The sequence below is a fragment of the Hakea prostrata genome, chromosome 7, assembly GCF_041222555.1.
Source record: "Hakea prostrata isolate BN-2017 chromosome 7, UWA_Hpros_2, whole genome shotgun sequence".
Taxonomy (NCBI): domain Eukaryota; kingdom Viridiplantae; phylum Streptophyta; class Magnoliopsida; order Proteales; family Proteaceae; genus Hakea; species Hakea prostrata.
The window spans coordinates 14894535-14918878 of NC_142606.1; the positions used below are offsets into that span (position 1 = coordinate 14894535).

Below are 24344 nucleotides of genomic sequence, written 5' to 3' on the forward strand. Positions count from 1 at the left end.
CATTTATGGTTATTGAAGAATAGATTGGACTGTCACTAGCTTTTCTATGAAGAAGATAAACACAAGGCATGAGTTGTCATGTAAATCATCATGTATGGAAAGATTATTCTCTTCTTAATACATATCTTAATGCATGCATACGAATAAAAATATATATATTTTATTTGAAAATATTTAATGAAATAGCTTTAATATTTTGTCTCAAGATTGATAAAGGAAATATTTTCTAAGCTTCATGATTTTCTAACATAAATGACTGAAGAAAGAAAAAAAAATTTCAGAGGAACAAATCTATAATGCCGCCCTATAAGAATTTAATTCATCACGGGTACCCCAGTAGGGAAGGAACTACTAGGCAAAGGAGCCAACAGATTGATGTTTCAATGAGGGGAGCATTCTGGTAATTTGGTTGTTTGAGATGTTCTTTCAACCGATTTTGTGACTGAGGATGAGGAAGAACGGATACAAGATGAACTCAACGGTGGTTCCTCAACCAGAGTTAGAGGTTTGACTCGTTTCTGGTATTTTGACGGTTTAACTCATGTCATCCCATAAGATGCGCATACTCAGATCAACGGTCATAGCACACCATCTGAGCACTGAAACAGCACAAGCAACATCAGCTATATCACAATATCACAATCACTGAGAGAGAAGATTGAAGGGGAAGAAGAAGAAACAATAACTATTAATTGCTAGGAAGCCCAAGATACAGATGAACATGTACATACAAAGCTAGACTAAGAAAGCAATAATGCCACCATATCCACCGATCCTGCTGCCTCTCTCTCTCTCTCTCTCTCTCTCTCTCTCATATCTGTAGCTTAGAAACTGACCATGAAAAAATAGGCTTTTTTTCAGTCACACTCTAATACGATGGATTTATCAGAGGAAACTAAAAGTACTCAAAGCATAAAAGCAGATTAGCAGAGATTCGAAACCACAATCATCTGCTGTAACATGCAGAGTTGGGTTCCACGCTCAAATTTTCACTCACATCTCCGCAAAACTTTCCTCCTCCTCCTCCTCATATTCATCCTCCTCATCAGCTGTTGCATCCTGGTACTGCTGATACTCAGACACAAGGTCATTCATGTTGCTCTCAGCTTCGGTGAACTCCATCTCATCCATACCTTCCCCAGTGTACCAGTGCAAGAAAGCCTTCCTCCTAAACATGGCAGTGAACTGCTCACTCACCCTCCTGAACATCTCTTGGATAGAGGTAGAGTTCCCAATGAATGTGGATGCCATTGAAAGGCCCCTGGGGGCTATGTCACAGACACTCGACTTCACATTGTTCGGTATCCACTCCACGAAGTAGGATGAGTTCTTGTTCTGCACATTGATCATCTGCTCATCAACTTCCTTGGTGCTCATCTTGCCCCTAAACATGGCTGACGCAGTCAAGTATCGTCCATGTCGTGGGTCTGCAGCACACATCATGTTCTTCGAATCCCACATCTGCTGGGTCAGCTCTGGGACTGTAAGGGCACGGTACTGTTGTGATCCTCGTGAGGTCAGGGGAGCAAATCCCACCATGAAGAAGTGGAGACGAGGGAATGGGATCAGGTTCACTGCAAGCTTCCTGAGGTCAGAGTTAAGCTGACCAGGGAATCTGAGGCAGCAGGTGACACCACTCATTGTTGCAGAAATCAAGTGGTTCAAATCTCCAACTGAGACAAACCAAATGGGAGTCAACCAGGGAACAAAAGCATTAAGTATAGGAAAAATGAGTACAATACATTGTAAGAACCACTTCAAACCATGGAATATATGATCATCAAATAGCGATTCAAGTAGCAAATAGGCTGTTCAGAACAATTTTAACTAGATGCTACAACCTAACATCGTTTTGCATCAATCATTATGGCTGGAGGTAATAGAGAAGCAAAAGTTATCAGCTCACTTGAACATGAATCTAGCACAAGTAATGGACAAAATACGTACAGACAAACAAGATTATTCTGGGGCTGAACAAAAGCACAAGCTTGCAAACTAATTAGCTCTGCAATACCCGAAATTCTTATTTGGAATATAACAAGTGATATGGCCAAGTAGACGCACAAACTAAACTCCACATAACAAAGTAGCCGTTGCAAGAATCCCAAATAGAAATGACCAAACATAAGGAAGTTATTGTGCCGTCAGTAAGTTACCTCCCAAAGAAGAAACGCTAAAAAGGTAAAACTACATAGCATTCATGAATTGAGTATCAGAAGGCACCTAATGATTATAACACCCTGATGTCTGGCATCAATGAAGAATCAAGAAATTAAGAATCTAGACAAGATATTTACAATCTAATGACTACAAACGATATTTGAGACTACAGTATACTTACAGCTTGGAGTTGTTAGCTTCAAGGTCCTGAAGCATATATCGTACAAGGCCTCGTTATCTAGCACCATGCACTCATCTGCGTTCTCTACCAATTGATGAACAGAGAGAGTAGCATTGTATGGCTCAACGACTGTATCAGAAACCTTTGGAGATGGGAAAACAGAGAACGTAAGCATCATACGGTCAGGATATTCTTCCCTGATCTTGGAGATCAGCAAAGTCCCCATTCCAGAACCAGTTCCACCACCGAGAGAGTGGCAAACTTGGAACCCTGCACGAATTTTCAGAAATCCCAATAGATAAGAACAAAGATAAAAGTAAAGTCCCAAAGAAAGAAATTAATCAAGAAGTGATCAAGAAATTTGGCGCTATAATATCAAAGTTCAGAGGAGAACAGAATGGTTTAGGTCTTCACAGCCCAAAAACCCCTCAAGATAGATCTATTAAGAGTAAAACAGTAACACAATCAGGAGGCACAAGTCATAATATTATACCTTGAAGACAGTCACAATTCTCAGCTTCCTTTCGCACAACATCAAGAACCGAGTCAATCAGCTCTGCTCCCTCCGTGTAATGTCCCTTAGCCCAGTTATTCCCGGCACCAGATTGTCCAAACACAAAGTTATCTGGACGGAAGATCTGGCCGTATGGACCTGTTCGTACACTGTCCATGGTTCCAGGCTCGAGATCCATGAGCACTGCACGGGGAACAAATCTACCGCAAGAAGCCTCATTGTAGTAGACATTGACGCGTTCCAGTTGCAGATCTGAGGTTCCGACATACCGCCCGGTAGGATCTATGCCATGCTCTTCACAAACAACCTCCCAGAACTTGGATCCGATCTGGTTACCGCATTGTCCACCTTGAATGTGAAGGATTTCTCTCATTTTCAACACTGAGATCCGAGACCGTGACTAAAATCAGTACATAAATTCAAAGAAACTCTGCATTAACTCAACATAGTAAAATTCACTGAATATTAACAAGCCTAAAAACATGTTTACCTTACCCGTGAAGAGTGAAGAACCTTGAAATGTATGAGCAAGCCTTACGAGATTTTCAGGCGATCGAGCAGGAGAACGGAGCTTAATCGGTGAGTGATAAATGCGAAATGAAGAGCCCTAGAATGATTATATAGGTGAGTGAAGTACAACGGGGAGATATCCGACGGTCGATGTTATTTCCCTCCTTTTTTTCGTTGGCCGTCGGATGCCGTTAGATGATTGGATCTGACGGTAATAAAGCTTTTTGAGTTTAAATTAAGTTACTACTGCTTATTTCGAAGTAAGGATTGGAGCGGCGTGAGACGAGTGTCACGAGTGTAACGTAGAGTGAAAAGACTATAATACCCCTATTTAAAAATGATGAGCTGATTGACGCTTCCGTGTCAAATTTCAAATTTGTCCTGAATTTACGGAACAACATTAACAAGATATTCGTCTTCTTCTTCTTTTTGGTATTAGAAAAAATTGAAATTAAAAATAAAAAAAATAAATATCAGCCTTCCCTGCACAATAAAATTAGAAAGTTATATTAATAAATTTATACATAAGATTTTTTTTTTTTTTTGGATACTTGTACATAAGAAATCTCGAATACTCTTTTTCATGCTTAACATATTCTTGAATATTCATCAGTGGGTCCTTATTTGATGTATTTAAATGGAATAAAAAAAAACAAAAACTTAATCTTTCTAAGTAGGAATACCATTAAACATGTAATTACTCACACAAAACAACATTACATATTTAGATGTCAAAGTATTGATTGAAATATGGTGCATAATGGCCAAAGGTGAATACCATTAGACATGTAATTACTCACACAAAACAACATTACATATTTAGATGTCAAAGTATTGATTGAAATATGGTGCATAACATGTAACTTAGTAACCAAATTGTCAATGTCGTATTTTATATAATGGTAAACTTGATTTATTTAGAGTTAGATTCTTACTTGGATGCTTTGTAAATATCTTTATTGACGTTAGGGCCATATAATGTATTATTTTATATAATGTTAAAATTTATTGAGTTAGACCACTTAGTTTTCAAATATCCCTCTTGAGGGACCCTACCGTTATATATAACACTATTATATCTTCTCAAGCAGCCGAAAAGAACCATACACCTTATTTAAACAAGTGAACTTTCATTGTCATAAAACCAAGACTACTTGCTTTGCAAAATAAAATAAAATAAAATAAAACCAATACTACTTATTAATTTATAATAATAATAATAAAATTATCTAATTTTAAATAAGGGTGTATCAAGACATGATTAAAAAAATGGCTAGAACCATTTTGATATTATGTATAAATTTTAGAGAGGGAAAAAAAAATCCAAAAATCAGCCTCATAAGATAACAAACAAGATTCTTTTTAAGAAATTGTAATTGTAAAATATGGTTAGTAGATAGTAGGTCATCTTATAGGTTTTATTTATATTATTTAATTATTTATACTTAAAGAAAAAGTTATTAGTCGTTGAGTCTATACTAACACTCTCTTATTTATTATAATTTATTTTTTAAATAAAAAGAGTTTTTTATATAGATGGGTGGTTGAAATAGGAAGGACGGGTGTGTGTCAGCATCGAGCTCTTTTGTTCTCTTACTTAGAGACGTTGATGTTTGGCAATTGAATATATATCAAAGGAAGTTTACTTAGTTGTGAAATTCATTTTGACATGTTTTAACCATATGATTTTGATTATACTCTTTCAAACATGTTAAAAATGTCTATTGATCTTGTATTATGGTTGTTCCATGGTTGGAAAATAAAAAATATATATAATATATCCTTAAGTTTGGAATATTAATCGCTTTTTAGAAAAATAAATATTATTTTTAATCACCTTTCCTTTTAAAGGTTGGACGTGGACCCTAACGTTCAATTAATTCAAAGTGGCTAGAAGGGCATGCTGGACATTTCATGAAAAATTGAAGTAGTCGATGTAAGGGTATATAAGTAATAAAACAGGTATTTTATGCTACCTGCATTTATGAATATATTTGAATTTATTTTGTTTTTTTGTTGGTAAGGAAGCAGCAATCAAGTATATATAGTTTATTTTGCTAGTGAATAGGGAAATAGGGAGAGAGTCAGAGAGAGACACCCCACATTAAATTAAAGAAAGAAGAAAGGCAAAGAGGAAAGAAGGAAGGAAGTGCCAGGTTGGGCTTTTTGATGAGCGCTTTAGCAGAGAAACCACATGAGACAGCGATGTCAGCATGTGACCTGCCATCTACTCTAACAGAACACTCTACCTGCTGCTTTGCCCTGCCCGTGATCTTCCAACCAGATCTTGCCGGCTCTCTCTAAAGTCTGACCTTGGTTGGAGTTGGACACTCATTTTCCTCAAATTTTAATTTAAAATAAATTAATAGGATAATTATTATTATATATATTTTTTAAAAAGGACACGTCACACAAGACCTTATAAAAGATAAAACCAAAAAAAAACTAAGTTAGCCCAACCAACATATCAGTCTGAAGAAATTCCTCTAATTTCGGAGATGACTTTTGTAGAATTTCCATTTCATCACATAACATCTTTGATTAGTTGAAGGTTGTCCAATTCCACAATGAGAAAATCCCCTCCTTGCTGTATGATGGGGCTCAAACCTTATCTGATCGCCATGGCTTCTCCTTAAAAAAAATCAGAAGAACATGAAGAGAATGAAAGAGCAAATAGCAGCTGACCTTCACTGTTTAGCATTATGATTCCCAAGGCAATTCCAACCCCAATTCTGAGCAATAAGGATATTCAAACAATAAGAAGAAGATTTATGCTAAACCAGGTAAAGGAGATTGTAGCAATTTTACAAGGAAAGAAGACCGGATTAAGCAACCAGATAGGAAACACAAGAGGCGTAGTACTGATTCTGAAGCAGAAACCATCCAGGGTAGGAGTTATCCTCTCTTGAATCAGAGATGTCCAAACATTCTAACAATCTCTTCAACCCAAGAGACTCATATTCAGGAGTTCTAACCTCAATTCATAAATTCACATAATCAAAACAAATTCCATCGCCATACCTAGAGCAGCTGAACTCCTTCTTGGAAAGTAAGGAGCAAAGTCTTTCGCAAGTACTGTTGCATCAACCAAGAAATCAGTACCAGTAAGTATGTAACCCACAAGAACAAAACCTTCTTGACAATCTAGGGATGAAGCTTCAGATGTTAAGATGTATAAACCTTCAGAGGTTCAAACGGTACTGCTTCCAATAGCCTCAAGCCCTTTTTCATCCCTCTTTAAAATTTTAAACATTTTTAAAAAAAAACCGCCCCAAATTCCCCTTCCCCAAACAAACCTCTTTTTTTTTTTTTTTTTTTTTTTTTTTTTTTTTTTTAAAAAAATTTTTAAAAAAAAAAATTCAAGATGACTTTTGTTCATATGATAAACATCCCAAGTGGCACATAATACATCATCACTGGACAAAGTGTTGTTATAAGGTCCAACTTTCTCACCCAATGACACCCTTCTCTCAGGTGGATGATGCTAGTTTCCTTTTCAAGATCCACAAATAAGAAATCTCAATTCCAACCTTACCTCAAAATAATGCTCCTCGATCACCATCTCAACATCAAGACCTGTAAATTCACACAAATGTCTGTGTGTGAAGAAGTCCTCTGCCCTGAAAACAGCACCAATTTCGAAAACATGCCCTCTGCTACCACAAACTGCCATTTGCTTGTGAAGCTAAGGTGACTGCGCAAGGCAAGCAGGTTGACCTTTGGAGTCAAATGAAAACAGCAGAACCACCTTCACTTGAACCTTCTATTGTCTTTGGTAGCAACATGCCAACAATCATTCCAAACCCCAAGAGTCAGCTCAAAAACATGTCAAGAAGCCACCCTTGGGCATGAGAGGAATCCAACATGCCAACTAGATAATCCTGGATTTCCATCCAGCATTCTAGCAATGCTCAAAAATAAAATACTAAATTTATTAAACCAAAACAGGGTAAATAACCTATTAACCTGCTGGCGATGCACCTTTGATAGCAATGCTCGGAACTGAGACAATTCCTTCACTCTTTGCATTTAATTTTCTCCATCAATTTATCTTTTCTTCATATTCTCTGCAAAGCTAGGGATCGTACTGAACTAAGTTCAAATTAAAACCCGATAGAGATAAGAAAAACTAATCCACACTCAAAAAATATATTAGGCTTGCTTTGATCCTTTGCCGTTGAGATCATTATTTATTACTATTTTCCCATTTCTTCAAAGCATCTCCCGATCAGAATTTTATATCCCATTTTCTCTTCGTCCTTAGCTTTTCATCTCTAACACTTCCAAGCTTTTCGTTGGAGGTAAGAATTTCTCTCTATTAATTTTATGATTCTTCGCTTCTGCATTTTTCTTTGCTTATTTTCCTTGTCGAATTCTGCTTTGAGTAAATTTTTCTTCCCCCTGCATGAAAAGTTGCATGTTTGGATTATATGTTCCGTTCGACAACTACCATTTTTTGAATTGCTTTGCATCATCCATTAATTAATCAAAATGATTTTACAATAACAGGTGATTTGTATCGGGTATTAAGATCATTGTTTTCTTTACCTTCTCATAGTCGGCTAAGAAAAAAAAAATAAACAACTGGAACTAAATATTGTGGGCAAAAATCTAAATGGTTTAACGGTTCAGATTTAATTCAATTTAATTCAATAGATTTAACGGTAAGATTTTAATGAACGTTCAACAAAGTCATTCACATGGTGTAAATATATTTCTTTCTTTTTTTTTTCCTCCCTAAAAGGAATTTATATTTCAAATGGAATCGTTGAAAATTGGTGAAAATTCATGGATTCATGAAATCTAGAGAGTTATATTTTGAAATTTTCACCCCTATTATAAAAGCGCTAAACATTTGAGCATTCATACAAATCACGTCAACGCCAATGGTGGGTTAGTAAAGCGGTTAAAGGCCCAACCTCCCATGAGGAGGTGTACGATCCATACTAGAGTTTAATAGATCCTGTTTAGCAGAGAGACGGATATTCCTTGCTCATTATCAGACAATCACTTATTCACAAACCTCGAGCCGTGATGAGGGAACCCTAGGAGAGCCGCCGACTCCAACTACCGTCCATGTACGATCCATACTCGATTATTATATGATGATTTATTCACTTACGATCCATACTAGAGTTTAATAGATTCTGTTTAGCAGAAAGACGGATATTCCTTGCTCATTATCAGACAATCACTTATTCACAAACCTCGAGCCGTGATGAGGGAACCCTGAGCTTCCTCCATGTACGATCCATACTCGATTATTATATGATGATTTATTCACTTTCCATATATATATAAATAGATTTGAGCATTCATACAAATCACGTCAACATCAATGGTGGGTTAGTAAACCCGGTTTATAAACCGGTGGTTCGACCCGCGTCGCACACCTGACTGTGGTGGGTGAGTCTCCAGGCAGGGATTTTTTGCATCCATAAGGATTTAATACCGAAACCTTGCTTAAGCGAACCAAGCTACTTACCACTTGGACCAACCCCGTTGGTGTTAGAAACTTTTAATCTAAAAAAAAATCACGTCAACCAAATAGTTTTTTAAGATGAATTCACATATTTCATTCTATAGGTTCAAGTTAACCAAATGTTAATTTATTAATTATGATTTTATACATATGAAATATAGATATCTAAAATCTCCAAACTCATGTAACTTAACAAGCCCTAAAATTCGTGTCATATGGTTCATCTTCTCAATTATCCAATTTATTCATAAAAAAATCAATGTAAAAAAAATCTATTCTTGTAAAACCTAGAAAACCTAACAAGAGGTTTTACTGTTTTAGATCACTAGAAACAATAAGTTTTTTTTTTTTTTCGGTTAAAGAAACAATATGTTTGACGTGAAGCAATTTTCATAAAGGTTGTTGGTTATGGAGGACTTATTTATGCACATCACAATGTTCAATCAATTTCTGCTTATTATAGTAAGTTATGATTAGAGTCATGGAGTCATGGTTATTAAAATAGAGTCCAAATCAGCTCCCCCGTTTGTGCTCCTCGACGGGTTCCCGACCACACAAAATAGTGGGGCCCACGGTGAAAAACACTTTTAAATAGTGGGGCCCACGGTAAAAAAAAACATAAAAAAATTAAAATTTCATCCATGGACCCCACTGTTTTGTGTGATCGGAAACCCGACGGGATGAGGATCCGGATTCATTAAAATACTGTTGATTGATAAATGAATAGTGGCACAATATTTGCACGTGACATTTGCCGGTATATTCAACAACGAAAAACATCGACTAGTGTTTTAACTATTAATATATGCATGTCAAGTTTAGCAGTGTGGACACTAATGTGAGTGTAAGGGCTTGGGGCACGGTTTGTCAGGGGTAAAGGATTTTAGTGCCCCTTGCGAAGCCTAGTATGAAGCAAACAAGCTAAACCTAGGTGGCAGGTTTCAATCCACTAAGGGCCTTTTGGTTGTATGAATCCAATGGGATTTCATTTCAAATATGGTTTCATGGTTCAAAAAATTAATTGTTTGGTTAGCCTCAAATATACCAAGTTTGTAGATTCTGTTAGGGCCTGTTTGGTTATATGAATCCAGAGATTTGAAATCTCTGGATTCATGAATCTGAGAATTATACCCGTTTGGTTGTAAAAATCTCTAGATTTATGAAATCTAGAGCTTCACCTTTTTACACTAAAAACGTGAATCTGTAGATTTATGGGTAATGGGTGAAATCCAGAGATTTCAAAAAAGCTATACATTTACACATTCACAAAAATTACGTCGATCAAATAATTTTTTAAGATGAATCCACAAATTTCATTTCACAACCAAACATCTAATTTTATAAATTATAACTCCATAGATTTGAAATCTCTAAATATTTGAAATCTACAGATTACTTCGCATGAATTTGCAAATTACATCCATTTTATACTTGAGGTGGAATATATGGATTTCATCCATACCAAAAAATGGCTTAGGGGGCCTGTTTGGTTATCTGAATTCGGGGATTTCAAATTCTTAGATTCATGAATCGAAGATTTATCCCTTTTTGGTTCTAAAACGTCCCTAAACTCATGAAATATAGGGATTTCACTTTTTTGCCTAAAAACTTGAATTAAGCCACTATTGTTATGGATTTCACGCGAATAACCCAACGAAACTCTATGAACTTTAATAGATTTGAGGTTAACCAAACAATTAATTTTTTCAACCATGAATCTATAGATTTGAAATATGGAGTCAAACTCTGCGGAGGTAGTCAAATACATGAACCACATCAACTCATTATAAGGAACATCATTCAAGATATCCAAGCCCTCTCCTTGCAGTTTGATGTCATTTTCTTTCAATATGTCAAGAGAGAGTGTAATGTTATAGCAGACTCTCTTTGTCTTCCCGCTTTATGTTCATGGGGTCATGATCTTTATTGGGGCATGCTTAGATACATAGCCCTCTTTTTACAAAAACAGAAAGCAAAAAAAAAAGAAAGAAATACATGAATTTGAAATTTCATTTCATTTCAAATCCGTTGATTCACGAGCCCTAAATTCATTTTTTTTAAGTAAAAAGTGAATCAGAATCAAGGATATTTTGTTTGCAACCAATCAAGCATAAAGAAAAACAAAAAAAAGGCCCCAAAAGTGGGATTGGACTCAGAGACTCGAACTTGAATTTGGGTAAACAGAGATTGCAAAAATGCAATCGTTGGTAGAAATTACTTTCCTGGAGAACGGACTCAAGAGAAAAGATTCTGACTCTCCCAGGAAATCACCGTTTCCGTAAAACCCAGCATAGAGCCCAAATGGTGATTCTTATTCCGTTCAAATTTCTCCATTCCTCAAGGTTCGAACACACTTGAGCTGAGCTCACAGTCCGAACTGTTCTGTTCATTTTGATTTCCGGACGGGATTCACTGAACTACGAGACGTGTCTGGTTCTCGGCCTCCCGTCGTTCCCTCCTGTGAGTTTTTGTGCCAACCAGCTTACGGTACATCCCTTTCTTTGTTAATTGTCTTTGCTCTCTACATTCCACACTTTTGAGTTCCCAGCTATAAACCTCTCGTCTTGGTCATCTGATAATTCTAGGGTTTTGTATTCTCCGTGTTTCAAACGGGTCGATTGTGAGTGGTGTTTTGTTTTTCATCTTCCTTATCCTCTATGGTTGTTTTAATGGGTTTTCCTCTATGTATATTGAATTGTTTGGTATTTGCGTTGAAATCTTATCATGGGTATCGAACTGTCATTATTGTGAGCTTTTCAAACAAGATCCCAACACAAAACAAACTCAGTACTGCACGTCACAGAAGTGTTGTAGCTTTCTGTTGCAATTAGGTAAATGAAAATTCGGTCAAACATATCTCTTTGGAAAAACAATTTGAAATTGGTGCTACGTTTGGTAGCGCCAAGAAAAGAAAAAATCATATTAAGACAAAAATTATGATGATGCAATGATTGTTTGCACCCTATTCCGGTCAATAGACTCACTAATATTTTAGTCAAGACCCACCTGCTGGCTGGGGATTGCGGTTACTGTTCAGCATGTTAGTTATTACTAACCTGATTGATGAACACTAATCAGGGCACTCAAATCAATCCTTAAGGAAGTGTGTGACTTAACAAAACCACTGAACTGGCAAGATCGCCTACCAAAGGCAATTTAGTAATACAGGATCGGATCCATGGATAAACACAATAAGTCCTTTTGCAATTTAGTAATATAGGAACGGATCCATGGATTAACACAATAAGTCCTTTCTATATATTTTTATCTTTTATTTTTTAGGACATCTTTTTCTTCATTTTAGAATAGAGTTGCTTTCTACCACTTGTCTTTATTTCCTATATTTGCTTTTTTCAGGCCTAGCTAATCTGATTGGTAAACACTTGTGAGACGTAAGCTTGAATTTTTAGATGTGTTAGCTTTATCATACCTCATGAGGATAATTTAGGTCTTGTGAATGCATTGCCGGTTGACAATCATTGACTTTTTGTTGTGTTAATCACTACATGATAACTACCTTATCTGTAGATAGCAGGAATGGATCCTAATGCATCTCAGATTCGGAATGGGAACACAAAAGAGAAAGCAAAAAACATGATGTGGACAAATGAAATGGACCGTTGCCTTACAAATGCTCTTGTACAGCAAGTGAAAAAGGGAAACAAAATTGATAAAAGCTTGACTTCCTCTGCATATGCTGCTGCAGTCACGGTTTTAAATGACAAATTCGCACTCGATTTAAACAAAGAGCATATAAGAAATCGGCTCAAAACATGGAAAAAACAATATGGTGTATTGAAGGAGCTCCTTGCTCAAAGTGAGTTTCAGTGGGATGAGAGACAACAAATGGTTGTTGCAAATGATTCTGTATGGAATGAATACATCAAGGTACGTTACTTCATTGAGCAATTTTTTTTAGCATTTGTTTAAAATTCATATAATGATCGTGGTTAGTTGCTAAATTACCCAATATATCTAACAGGCAAATCCTGATTCCAAGGCTTCCCGTCCCAGTTTCTTAGAAAATTATAATGACTGGTGTTTGATATTAGGCGATTATCAGCCAACTGTGAGCTCTTACAGGACCAAAGTTGAAGTTGATGTCGACTTGCCCATTGATGATGAGCATGTAGAGAATACTGATGTGGTTCAGATTTGCAATGGCAGCTTAAAAGAAAAGGGTAAAAATATCATGTGGACAATTGAAATGGACCATTGCCTTGCGAAGACACTTGTAGATTTAGTGAGACAGAGTAAAAGAAAAGACAAACTTCTGAATAATGCTGTGCATGCAGCAGCTGCTGCTACGTTGAATGAAAATTTTGGGCTTGAATTGATGGGAGACCATGTTAGGAATCGACTCAAAACCTGGAAGAAACGGTATGGGGTTCTGAAGGAACTTCTTTCTCAGAGTGGGTTTGAGTGGGATGAGACTCAAAAGATGGTCATTGCGAATGATTTTGTATGGAATGACTATGTTAAGGTGTGTGCCACATTGGAACAATATTTTTTTCTTGGCTGTGAAATTCATGCATTAAGTACTAGTACTTGATGATTTCTCATAGTTGATAAACCTTGTAAAGAATGCCCGCTTAAAATTTATTAGAATGGGAAAACTCCATCATATAATTAGTATGTCATTTATTGAAATGAACTTGTGTATTCTTCTCAAATGTTACTATACTGGTGGTATTTTGAAATAAAATCATATGGTATAATAAGGTGTATGATAGAACAAAAAATACACTCTATGTAATGGGTGCAAAACAGATGCAAGCTTTTTGTGATTACTAATAAGGAGAAACAGCTTCCTTATTGCTCAGATAGTTTGGTATGTAACATGTAACATGACTTAATGTAAGAAATATGATGTTTTTCTCGAAAATATACAATGATATCTTTGATACCATGCATAGCTGCTCAAGTGATTGATCACTTTACATGCTTGTATGATTTGTTTCTTTGCCATTCCATTTTGGTTGTTTTTTACTGCACTTGAAACGTTTATTAGCCCCCAAGGTGTTCCTCCTGTTAGAATATTCAACTCAATGTATCGCACCTACATTTGGTTGCCGTGCTTGTCTGTCCTGCCATTTTACTTGATCTACGTGACCTTTTTCTCTCCGACTTCTTCAACCCAAGCTCTCTGTGTTCTGACTTATTCAAAATATCTAGATTCACCATATTGTCCTTACTGGTGCAGTCATTGCTCTTAATTGTTAATGCAGGACAAGCATAGATGGTCTTCTTATGGGTGATGGCTACAAATCTTGGATGGTTTCTGAAAACAAGGTGCAGAAAACAAGTGAATGCTACCAATGTCAATCAGCATAAGAAACCCTGATGGATTCCTACTCCCAGAACATCAAAACAAACTGGAATTGCAGTGACAGGTTTAGAAACCAGATTAGGAAAAATAGTAATAACTGAAAATCTGGTTCTGATCTAGCTGAAGTTCAAGTCCCCTGTCTAGGTAGGAGAATACGGTATCAAAATTAAGCCCCAGTCTAATGGTCACATTCTTAAGATCTGAAGATTCTTACAGGAAGGGGAATTCTCAAGCTGAGAATCAATGAAGAATCTAGATAATCCAATTCAGGGATGGGTTAAACAGAGTAAAATAGTTGTATTCATAATGCAGAAATCAAAATCAGAAGTAGAACTTCAACTTAAAATCCAACTTGATTGGGAAAACACAAAAGCAATTCAAAGATGAAATTTTGGATCTGTAATGCTGTTAAGAACAGTAACTATCTGGTATGAATGGAGTCAGCATTGTAATCCAATGAGGAACCTTTGTTGGACTAGGAATTCAAGAAAAGTTCAGTTTTTATGCTGAAATCAAATCCAGAATCTTAGGAGAATTTTAAACAGTTATGCAGCAACTCAGATTAACCACTGAGCATCAACAGTTAAGCCAAAAGTATGGTGCACAAAACTGACCTGTTGGTTGATGGAGGAGAAATACACAACAAGGAGGCATAAAAGATAATATATGCTGAAGGAAGAGAAATTCCTATTCTTTGTTCCTAGGATGAGAGCTTCCTCCGCTAGAAATCCAGAATTAAGTGGCTTGAGCTGGGAGACTTGAACACTGCTTACTTCTCAATTTCAACTCCACTCTCATGCTCTTTTGAAATGGGGTCCATATCTTTGATGGCCCCAATATCAAAGGTGAAGGAGTCTTCTTTTTATCCTCCCTTCTTGCCCCTGCTGGGCTCCCTAATATAATCCAATTAAAACACTCGACAATTTTAAATAAAGAGCGTAAGACCAACTAGACTAAATTAAATCTTGTATTCCTACTTACACATCTGTATTTTTTTTTTTTGGATGAATAAATAATTAAATTAAACAAACGAATGAAAGTACAAAGAGAAGGGGGCAAGAAGGAGGGGAATAGCCTATCAAGAGGAAGGCTGGAATGAGGAGGTGAGACCCTAGGAGCTAACAATAAGCCTATTCCTAGGGGAGTCATCAATCGGGGGGTGGGGAATAGAAAGAAATCTAGAGGAAACATCAAAACAGATGGCATTCCAAATCCTGACCAAAGGCCGAGATTTGGAGGTCCATCTCCTAAGATTGCTCTCCCACCACAAGTGGTGGATTGTGGCTCCAAAAACTAGCTTACCTACTTGGTCACAAATGGATGAGCCAGAAAAATCTCTCAATCTAGACCCAATCTCAAGCAAAACCATAGGATCGTGTTGACCAAAGAGAATGGGAGAAAGAAGAAAAGAAGAAAAGGTGACTGAGGTCCTCTAAACCATTCCAACAAAGAATGCAGGTAGGGTTAACCAGGATGTGGTGGTTAATAAGAAAGGATTGGATAAGGAGAGCTAGGTTGAGGGCTCTCCAAGGGTGAGGGAGTGGCAAGCTATGTGGCCTTTGAACCAGACCAGAGAGACCCAACGGACAAGGGGGGAGGGGGACCGAAGAAGGTTCCAAGCTGAGGAGGTGGTGAAGGACTTGGAGGGAGAGGGGAGCCAAATAGTAAGGTCAGAAGTAGGGGTTAAAAGGGGAGGAAGGGATTTCCAGACTTGTGTGAGACTTGGGGGAGGGTGGCCCAAGAACCATTGGTGATGAAAGAGGAGAGGGGGGATGATTTAGGAATGTAGGTTTCATTGGCAGTGCGGGGGCCAAGAAGAGTGAATAGGATACCCATCGGATGCCACAGATCAAACCAGAAAGATGTGGAGGACCCGGAGAAGATTTGAATTGAAATAGCAGAAAGAGCTTGAGGACGAAGAAGCAAGAGCTTTCTTCAAACCCAAGATGGGTTGGAGGGGATAGGAGCATTCCAGATAGAGTCCGATTTGAGAATGTGGGAGTAAACCCAAGAAGCCCAAATGGAGTTATGCTTAGAAGCAATCTTCCAGATGAGTTTCAAGAGGCAGGCTAAATTTACATCTTTGGATGTGATGAATTCCCAATTAATGGGGTGAAGGAAGTGAGAGGATTCTTGACCCTTCCAGAGGAAGGCACAGAAGAGGATTCCATGACATGGATGGTAGATTTTGGGATGGAGAAGATACCACATCAATAAGGTAGGATTATTGAAGACACCTATCTGTATTTTAAGTCCACTAAAGTTGTCTATCATGAAAAAAACCCATTGGATCAAAGACCCACTCATATATAAACCAACTCAAGGCTTATTTCTTTTAAAATAAGCCCAAATCTGTTTCATCTTCATCAAATGCTAAAAAGATTACCCCTTCAGATGATTTACAGAATATAGGAAGGCGAAGTGACAATTCAATATGGATTCTTACTAGCCTGTCAAGCACGGACAACCCATTGAATGATTAGAAGTATAGCTGGCTACTGTAAAGTGTTTGTAGTTTCTCTTTAGTGTGTTCTGAGTGCATATGTATCAGAGTCTATGCATTACAAATTCTAATTTTAATTGTATACCATGTTTTAATGAACTTCATGTTCATTCAGAACTTATATTGCTGCACAAGCATATGTTGGGCACATGTTTTCTACCATAGTAATTATCAAATAAATTTGAATGAGGAACCAAAAGAGCAAGGTAAGTCTCATGGGCTAAACCTAGCCAAGTATGTACACGTTTAGCACCTTGCCGGTGCCTCATCTGAGCTACAGTGCTTCCTTCTGGCGGGGAACCCCTGGGGTGTTTGACAACATTGGTTTGAATATCAGGAACTCTTATATTAGGTTCTAATACACTGGTAGATTTCCTTCCTTTGATTGCTACAAACCGTGATGCTCATAGGCACACCTGATGCCAAGGCTTTCCAGGCAACAAGGTACATTAAAAATAACTATGAATTGTGCCTCATCTTTGGCAATGATCAGTTTGCTGAAAGATGCTCCAGAAATGATGCTCGGGTTGATAGCTATTTGCCTGTTGAGACTGAAGGTGTAGAGTTTGTTGATGCATGTCTGATTTGGAGTGATGATCCAAAGTTGAAAGGGAAGCACACAGGTTGGAACTGTAATATTGATAAATCAGATGAAAAGGGTAACAAGAAAAAGATGAATATTGAAATAACATGATGTATGTAGGCTGCTGTGAAAACATCGAAGGAGAGTTCTCTCTTGAAAACATCATTAAGTATTGGAGGAACTGTTCTTTTAGACCAGTCTCCAGTGGAATATGACTGTGTATGGAAAGAATATCTCAAGATGGTTTAGTTAAATCTGGTATTCTATCTTAGACTCTCTTCATGGTTTACATCTAACTTGCTAATATAACTTCGTTACTCACAGGAACACCCAGATGCAAGGGCCATCCGAGGGAGAGTCATTGAGAACTATGATGAGTTATGTATAATCTTTAGCAACGATCAAGGATCCGGAAGTCATTCTAGAAATGGAGTGGACAGTGAAGAACATGTTGACGCCGCAGATCAATTTATGTCAGTTTATAATGATATCAACCTTGGTGATGTAGGTGATGGCATCGAAGAGTCATCTCAGCAGACTGGAGCAGAACCTGCTTCATCATCACGCTCCAAAAGGCCCTTAAAGAAGAGGCGTGTTAACACCATGATGTTGGAAACGATGAGTGCAATGGCTGCAAATATTGGAAGGATTGCAGATGCATTGGGCCAAAATTGTAAAACAGTGAACTTGGATGAATTGTTTGATGTGGTGCAGAAGATTCCAGGTTTTGATGATGATCTTATTATTGAAGCCTGTGAATATCTCTCCGCAGATGAGAAGAAGGCTATGATGTTCTTGAAACTAGATGACAGGTTAAGAAGAATATGGTTGTTAAAACGATTACATGGTCACAGTGGCTAGTATTCAACTCAATAGCTCCAGCTTCAGATTGTCTTGGTGTTCGTTGTTAATATGGATGACAGTACTCGTGATTTTCCCCTCAACAGCATGGGCTGCTTTTGACAAGTAACTCTTGTTACATGTGGGCTGAGAATCATGTCAGAAGCATAAGTAGAATGGATGTATCCATGCAAGATTACGGTTCTGGTGGTTGATGATAAGTATTGCATAGGGTAACCTCATAACAACCTGGTTTGCTGCTTGCTTGGGCAAAATTCAAGTGGTATGGCGGATTGCTTGATCTGGAGATCCACCTGAACCAGATTTGCTCCAAAGGAATAGCTTAAGAGGGAACTTCGGAAACTGCAAGGACACCTCTCTGTAGCATTTACTGTGAGATTAGTTGATGTATGGTGCAGAAATTGGAATGGTTGTCAATTTCATTTGACCTATTTTTAAATTAGACGCGGGTACAAGGATTTTAATTGAGCCCTTGCTTTTAGGGTTTCCGTTTGTCTTGATGTCTCACAGAATGGTTAGTGATTGTATGTTTTGGGGGAAAAAAATGTTTGTGGATTTAGTTTACTTTTGACGAATTTCCTCTGTTATTTGTATCATCTGTTCTTGTATCATCCGCCATGAATTACAGAACCCTTTATCAGGGGACCTTAAAAGGTGGCACGTCACGTATTCTCAATTGGCTCCTCCCCTGCAACTCTAGCCTTGTTCGACTGGAACCCATCGAAGGAACTAGGATCCTAGTCTGGCTCGCACTCAAAATGAAGAACAGTCTTCTCTTTTTGGGGTTTCATTAATGAAGAACTGTCACAACTGGGGAAGCCGGTTGAGGTTCCAAGGGCAAGGAGACCCATTTGACTCTCTACTTGGGAAATGTGTAGGTATCAAAAGTCAGAGAGTCCTGTAGGGTTTCCTCCACTCTAGTCTTTAAATGATACAGGGAGTTTAGCAGATAGATCCTTGCAGCTGGCCGATTGGAGTTATGTGATGGTTACGTTGTTGGCTCTTTAGGACACTGTTCACCAAGCTAATGAACTGAACGTAGACTGTCTCTAGAATGGAGAGCAACCTGATTTCAATGGAGCGTGTCACTTAGACGAGTTCTAGAAAAGCGAGAATCAGGGAAGAGTGAGTTTTGTTAATGGAAGCAGAGGGTGATGAGCGTTGAATGAATGGATTCCCACATACTACCATAACATTAAAATGCTACTACTTGCATGTCAATTTCAGTTGAATGGCCGTGACATGTGGTAAACAGCAGCTATGACACTTTATAGAGTAGAAATCAATGAAAGTTCTGGGAAGATTCTTGTAGCAGTTGAAAGTTTTGAAAACTCTGGACTGGAAAAAATGCTATATAAATAGAGGATGATAGATGAAGGCTACCCAGGCATGCATTCCTCTGGGTTCTCAATCAGTCTTATCTAAAAAAACCAGATAGATCATAGATGGCTTCTTTTCTACTTTCCGCAAGTGGGGCTTTGAGAGAGAAGGAAGAAGAAGAAGAAGAAGTTGATGAAGTCAGTCAGGAGTGTCAGGAACTGCTTCTCTCACTTCCACAGCAAAAGGGGTGGCGAACTGCTCATATCTATCAATACCAAGGTTTCTGGGTTGCAGCAAAACTAATCGAATCAATTCGAGACATTCAGAGAAATTTTCAAGCACACGACACTGACATCTTACTTGCCACCACCCCAAAATCAGGTACTGTATGGTTGAAGGCCCTTGCTTTTGCAACTTTGAACCGTAATCGTTACTCACTCTCTCAAAACCCCTTGCTCAACACCAACCCTCATGACCTGGTGCCTTTCTTAGAATATGGGGTTTTCATTGGTAACCAGATTCCCTGTATATCTGCATTCCCACCTCCCAGGCTTTATGCTTCACATATCCCTTACACTTCCTTGCCTGAGTCCTTCAAGAAGACTGGTTGTCGAATTGTTTATCTCTGTCGGAACCCAAAAGACATGTTTGTTTCACTCTTGCATTTCATGAGGAAGCTTAGACCTGAAAGCCTAGGGCCACTCTCAACAGAAGCAGCTTTTGAGTCATTCTGCAAGGGGGTCCATGAATTTGGACCCTGTTGGGATCATATGGTAGGCTTCTGGAAAGAAAGCTGTGAAAAGCCTGAGAAGGTGTTGTTTATCAAGTATGAAGAGCTGAAGGAGGAAACAAAACCGAACTTAAAGAGGACTAGCCCAGTTCCTGGGGTGCCCTTTTACAGTGAAGGAAGAAGAAGATGGGGTGGTGGATGAGATTTTAGATATGTGCAGTTTTGAAAGCTTAAAGAACTTGGAGGTGAACAAGACTGGAAAGTTAATGGCAAGAGGGGAGAATGCAGTGTTCTTCAGGAAAGGCAAGGTTGGAGACTGGGTGAATCAGTTGAGCCCAGAGATGGCAAAACAGTTAGACAAGATTACTGAAGAGAAGCTCCGTGGCTCTGGTCTGTCATTTTGAGTGTGGCTTCTGCCTTTACATTTGCATGCTTAATTGACTTTCCTCTTTCGTTTACGCCTTCCATGTTTCTTGAAATAATGAAGAGATTTCCAAAAGCTCTGTAGTATTTAAATTAAGCTAGGAATCAAATAGTAGTCCTGCTGTGAGGCCCAAAAGAATAATAAATTGTACTACTCTGCTCTCATTGTCTTGTGAATTTCTTGTCTAATGGAGAGAGAAAGTCCACACCTGAGAGGTAGGCCTCCCTCCTTGTGTCTTGTGTTGGATGTCTGTCTCTCTACCACCCTTCAGGAGTTACTCAACTCATCCGTGAAATAATAATGAAAACAGTCTGTCTATTGAGTGCGGATCAGCTACCCGTCTGTGTTCCCTCGACGGCTTTACCACCATAAATACAGGGGGACCCATGGGTTGGGTGATGGGATTTTTTTTTTAAAAATTTTAAATGTTATTACTTTTTACGCCAAGATTTGTGGTGGTAAAGCCATGACGGTTGATGGGGTGATGATCCGGATTCTATATCATTATCATTTGTAGCTTCAGATATTTAAGTTTTCTTTAGGGATTGTATTTTGTTTTTTACTTTTGATACGGTGGGCTACCAAAGAAATTTTGAGGTTGCTTAGGAAATTTGTCGTGGGGTTCACAAGCATTTTGGTGATGGATTGGTTGGGGGGAGAGTGGAGGGAACGGAGGATCCAACCACAGACCTCTTAAGACTTAAGATCTCTAACAAGAGGCTGCCTCCCCCATCCCAATGCTCTAGAAGCGTACTAACTTCAAATTTTGTTTTTGTGTGAAAGCTTTTAACACTAGAGTTGGTCTATTATATTGCAGAGTATATTGGTTTAACTAATGTCTGATGGCAAATCAACTATCGCGCTTATGATGTTCTTCGGTGAACTCTCTATCACGGCGGCTGACAGCTTAAAGTGAATGATATATATTCTTTTTTCCCTTCAAAGAATGATATATGTGAGTCATACATAGGCTCCATACAATATATGTGGAAAAAATTTAGCCAACTTAGGTAGGCGCCATGAAAAAATCTCATTATTTTAGGTTTTTAATGGTCCACCAATTAACTTGAAAATCATTGGAATTTTGAGTTTTAGGGTTTTCTTTGATCATGGGTCACCCATGGGAATTATGGAGTCAGAATACGTACTTCAAATGGGCCCAAATTGTCGGGCTTAATTGGGCTAAAGGGCTTAGGATTAATGGGCCGGTGGAAGGAATGATGGATAGAGAGGCCTTCCACCGTGAATGGCTTGGGCTTGAGCCCGACACGTTTATTAGAAACCCCGTATCGGATCGGACTTTAACGGGCCGGGTCTGCTCGGGTTTGGCATGCGTGGGGCCGACATCCGAACCCTATCCATGGTGGTTTTTTTTTTCTTGGGTTGGAGTCATGGTCTTGATTGACAAGTTGTGAAATCTAGTTCGATATTCCTTAAAAAAGAAATTAATTAAAAATTTAAAAATATGTCTAATCTCAAAAGTATTTTTTAATAGACTTTATATAACTGTATAACATATAAGACTTGACTGTTTACATCTACATGTATAGATAAACAAGACATCGATATCATTTTTCTAATCAAAATTTTCTGGATAAAGGAGTATGAACATGAGAAAGTGATAAAAGGACTTTAAAAGAAGTCTTTCTGAGCCGACACAATACTCCAAATTCAATACGGAAATATTGATTTGCAATCTTGTGAAGGCGGATTTACCAAGAACAAGAACAAGAACAAGAAATCTTGTGAAGGTGGATTTCCCAAAGCCGACAAACAATCAACAATCAAATGAGTCTGAAAATATTGATTAAAACACTCAAACAGAAATTGGTGGTTGCAATGTATCTTCCCCATTTCTCGGGCTTGGGAGATATTGATATTTTAGGGAATTTTTATTTCTTAATCTTCTCTTCTCTTGTTTGTTTTAATTATCTCTCTGTCGGCAAACACTAAATAGAACAGTTGTTATTTTGGTCTAAGAAATGTAAGGGAGACAGTTTCATTCCTTCCCACCTGATTGTAAAGCCAAAGCTGCAAGGGAGAAGTGGGTTTCCACCTGTTCTTGTTCCTTCACAATCATGATTTAAGTGTGGTTGCAAGAGGAATCAAAATTAAAAGAAGAAGAGAAAGCAAATTTCCTAATTAAGAAATCTATCACAAATCATGAAGAGTATTGTAAAAGTAAGACATATGAAACCAACACCACACAAACACACTTCAAAAAGCAGGGAAGCCACAAAATATGGTTGGTTGTAAAATAGACCAATCAACAAGAACAATTGACCCCCAATATTATTCCTTTGATTCCCATGTGGTCCTCATCTTTTTATTAATGAAATGACCCATAAAGCATATAGTGCCATGTGAATCACATTCCTAATATTTTGGTGTGATATATATATATGTGTTAACACTAGGAAAGCTAGATGTCCTAAGTTGATCAACCCATCTTGCTAGCGTTTCCAATATATCATCAATGGCCAACATCCACATCAACCAAGATGAGTCTCCTATGGAAAATTTAGGAAAGGATTCTCAGGGTGCGCTTCTTGCTTCTTTGCCAATAGAGAAAGGATGGATTGGCCTTCCTCTTTATAAATATCAAGGCTTCTGGTGTCATGCGAAGGGAATACAAGCAACAACATCCTTGCAGAAGCATTTCCGTGCTTTAGATACCGATGTTATATTAGTGACGACACCAAAATCAGGTACTACTTGGCTGAAGGCGTTAGCTTTTGCTATTCTTAATCGCCATCAATATACTTTTTCCCAAAACCCTTTGCTTATGAGCAACCCTCATGATCTTGTTCCATTTTTTGAATTTAAGCTTTACACAGACAACCAACTCCCTAATTTAGCAGATCTTCCTTCTCCGAGGCTTTTCGCCACTCATATTCCTTACCCGTGGCTCCCAGAATCTATCAAGAAGTCCAACTGCAAAATTGTCTACCTATGTCGGAATCCTAGAGACATCTTGATCTCTTATTGGCATTTCACCAACAAGGCAAGACCTGAAATTCTTGGCCCACTTTCATTAGAGAAAGGTTTCGATATGTTTTGCAAGGGAGTTACAGGGTTTGGACCCTTTTGGGATCATGCTCTAGGTTACTGGAATGAAAACATAGAAAAGCCACAAAAAGTGTTGTTTTTGAAGTACGAAGAGTTGAAGAAAGACATCAAGCATCAAATGAAGAGACTTGCAGAATTCATGGGATGCCCTTTCAGCATTGAAGAAGAGAGAAATGGTATAACGGATGAGATATCAAGGTTATGCAGTTTTGACTCTCTACGAAGTTTGGAGGTCAACAAGTCATCAACAAAATCAATTTCTTACTTTGAGAATCAAACATTATTCAGAAAAGGTAAGGTAGGTGATTGGACGAATTATCTTACAACATCAATGATAGAACAATTAGACGAAATCACGGAAGAAAAGCTACGTGGGTCCGGATTAAAATTTGATATGTACCCAGAACTCATAAACTGAAGCTTTAATGGTATAGTTTTTAAGCATGCATGAACATGTAATCCAAATTGATATATGTAATATGTGTAGTGCAAGTTAGCTTGCCAATGAAGAACCATCACCACAAATTCTCTATCAATGCAAAACGTATAATATTCTTTATATAGCACAAAAGTGGAAAATCATCTTGTTCCTGAGTCAAATAAGACTAATATTTTTTGGGTAGTCAAATAAGACTAATTAAGGTGATGGAATAAGTATCACTGTGGCTAATCATCTAA

At 37.9% G+C, this 24344-nt stretch overlaps 2 protein-coding genes and 2 pseudogenes across 5 annotated transcripts; 3 read left to right on the forward strand and 1 right to left on the reverse strand.

Moving 5' to 3' along the window:
• Positions 1-276: 276 nt before the first annotated feature.
• Positions 277-3433, reverse strand: LOC149010061 (tubulin beta-3 chain-like). 4 transcript variants are annotated; one of them, XM_089162842.1, is made up of 4 exons: positions 3351-3433; positions 2835-3255; positions 2342-2611; positions 277-1673 (listed from the first exon to the last, which is right to left on the reverse strand). In XM_089162842.1, exons 2-4 carry the CDS (start codon positions 3226-3228, stop codon positions 994-996), a joined length of 1344 nt encoding a protein of 447 aa, XP_089018968.1. In that variant the 5' UTR covers positions 3229-3255; positions 3351-3433; the 3' UTR covers positions 277-993. The 4 variants fall into 4 exon arrangements, with proteins under 4 accessions (XP_089018968.1, XP_089018969.1, XP_089018966.1 ...); XM_089162843.1 differs by having other exon boundaries at positions 3346-3433; XM_089162840.1 differs by having other exon boundaries at positions 278-1673; positions 2835-3236.
• A 7534-nt stretch (positions 3434-10967) lies between these two features.
• LOC149010062 (L10-interacting MYB domain-containing protein-like) lies at positions 10968-18555 on the forward strand. The gene is made up of 4 exons (XM_089163475.1): positions 10968-11334; positions 12376-12735; positions 12830-13330; positions 17587-18555. The coding sequence occupies exons 2-4, from the start codon at positions 12385-12387 to the stop codon at positions 18121-18123; spliced, it is 1389 nt and encodes a 462-aa protein (XP_089019601.1). The 5' UTR covers positions 10968-11334; positions 12376-12384; the 3' UTR covers positions 18124-18555.
• A 941-nt stretch (positions 18556-19496) lies between these two features.
• Positions 19497-20631, forward strand: LOC149010063 (cytosolic sulfotransferase 15 pseudogene; annotated as a pseudogene).
• Positions 20632-23045: 2414 nt separating this feature from the next.
• Positions 23046-24225, forward strand: LOC149010064 (cytosolic sulfotransferase 15 pseudogene; annotated as a pseudogene).
• The last annotated feature ends 119 nt before the right edge of the window (positions 24226-24344 follow it).

What these genes read in the sequence shown, in the direction of transcription:
- LOC149010061 (XM_089162842.1), bottom strand. Translation starts at nt 3,228, where the DNA reads ATGAGAGAAATCCTTCACATTCAAGGTGGACAATGCGGTAACCAGATC. An exon ending in GAATTGTGACTGTCTTCAAG is followed by an intron (nt 2,612 to 2,834) that starts GTATAATATTAT and finishes AAATTCGTGCAG; the next exon opens with GGTTCCAAGTTTGCCACTCT. An exon ending in GAAGCTAACAACTCCAAGCT is followed by an intron (nt 1,674 to 2,341) that starts GTAAGTATACTG and finishes GGTTTGTCTCAG; the next exon opens with TTGGAGATTTGAACCACTTG.
- LOC149010062 (XM_089163475.1), top strand. Translation starts at nt 12,385, where the DNA reads ATGGATCCTAATGCATCTCAGATTCGGAATGGGAACACAAAAGAGAAA. An exon ending in TATGGAATGAATACATCAAG is followed by an intron (nt 12,736 to 12,829) that starts GTACGTTACTTC and finishes TATATCTAACAG; the next exon opens with GCAAATCCTGATTCCAAGGC. An exon ending in TATGGAATGACTATGTTAAG is followed by an intron (nt 13,331 to 17,586) that starts GTGTGTGCCACA and finishes CGTTACTCACAG; the next exon opens with GAACACCCAGATGCAAGGGC.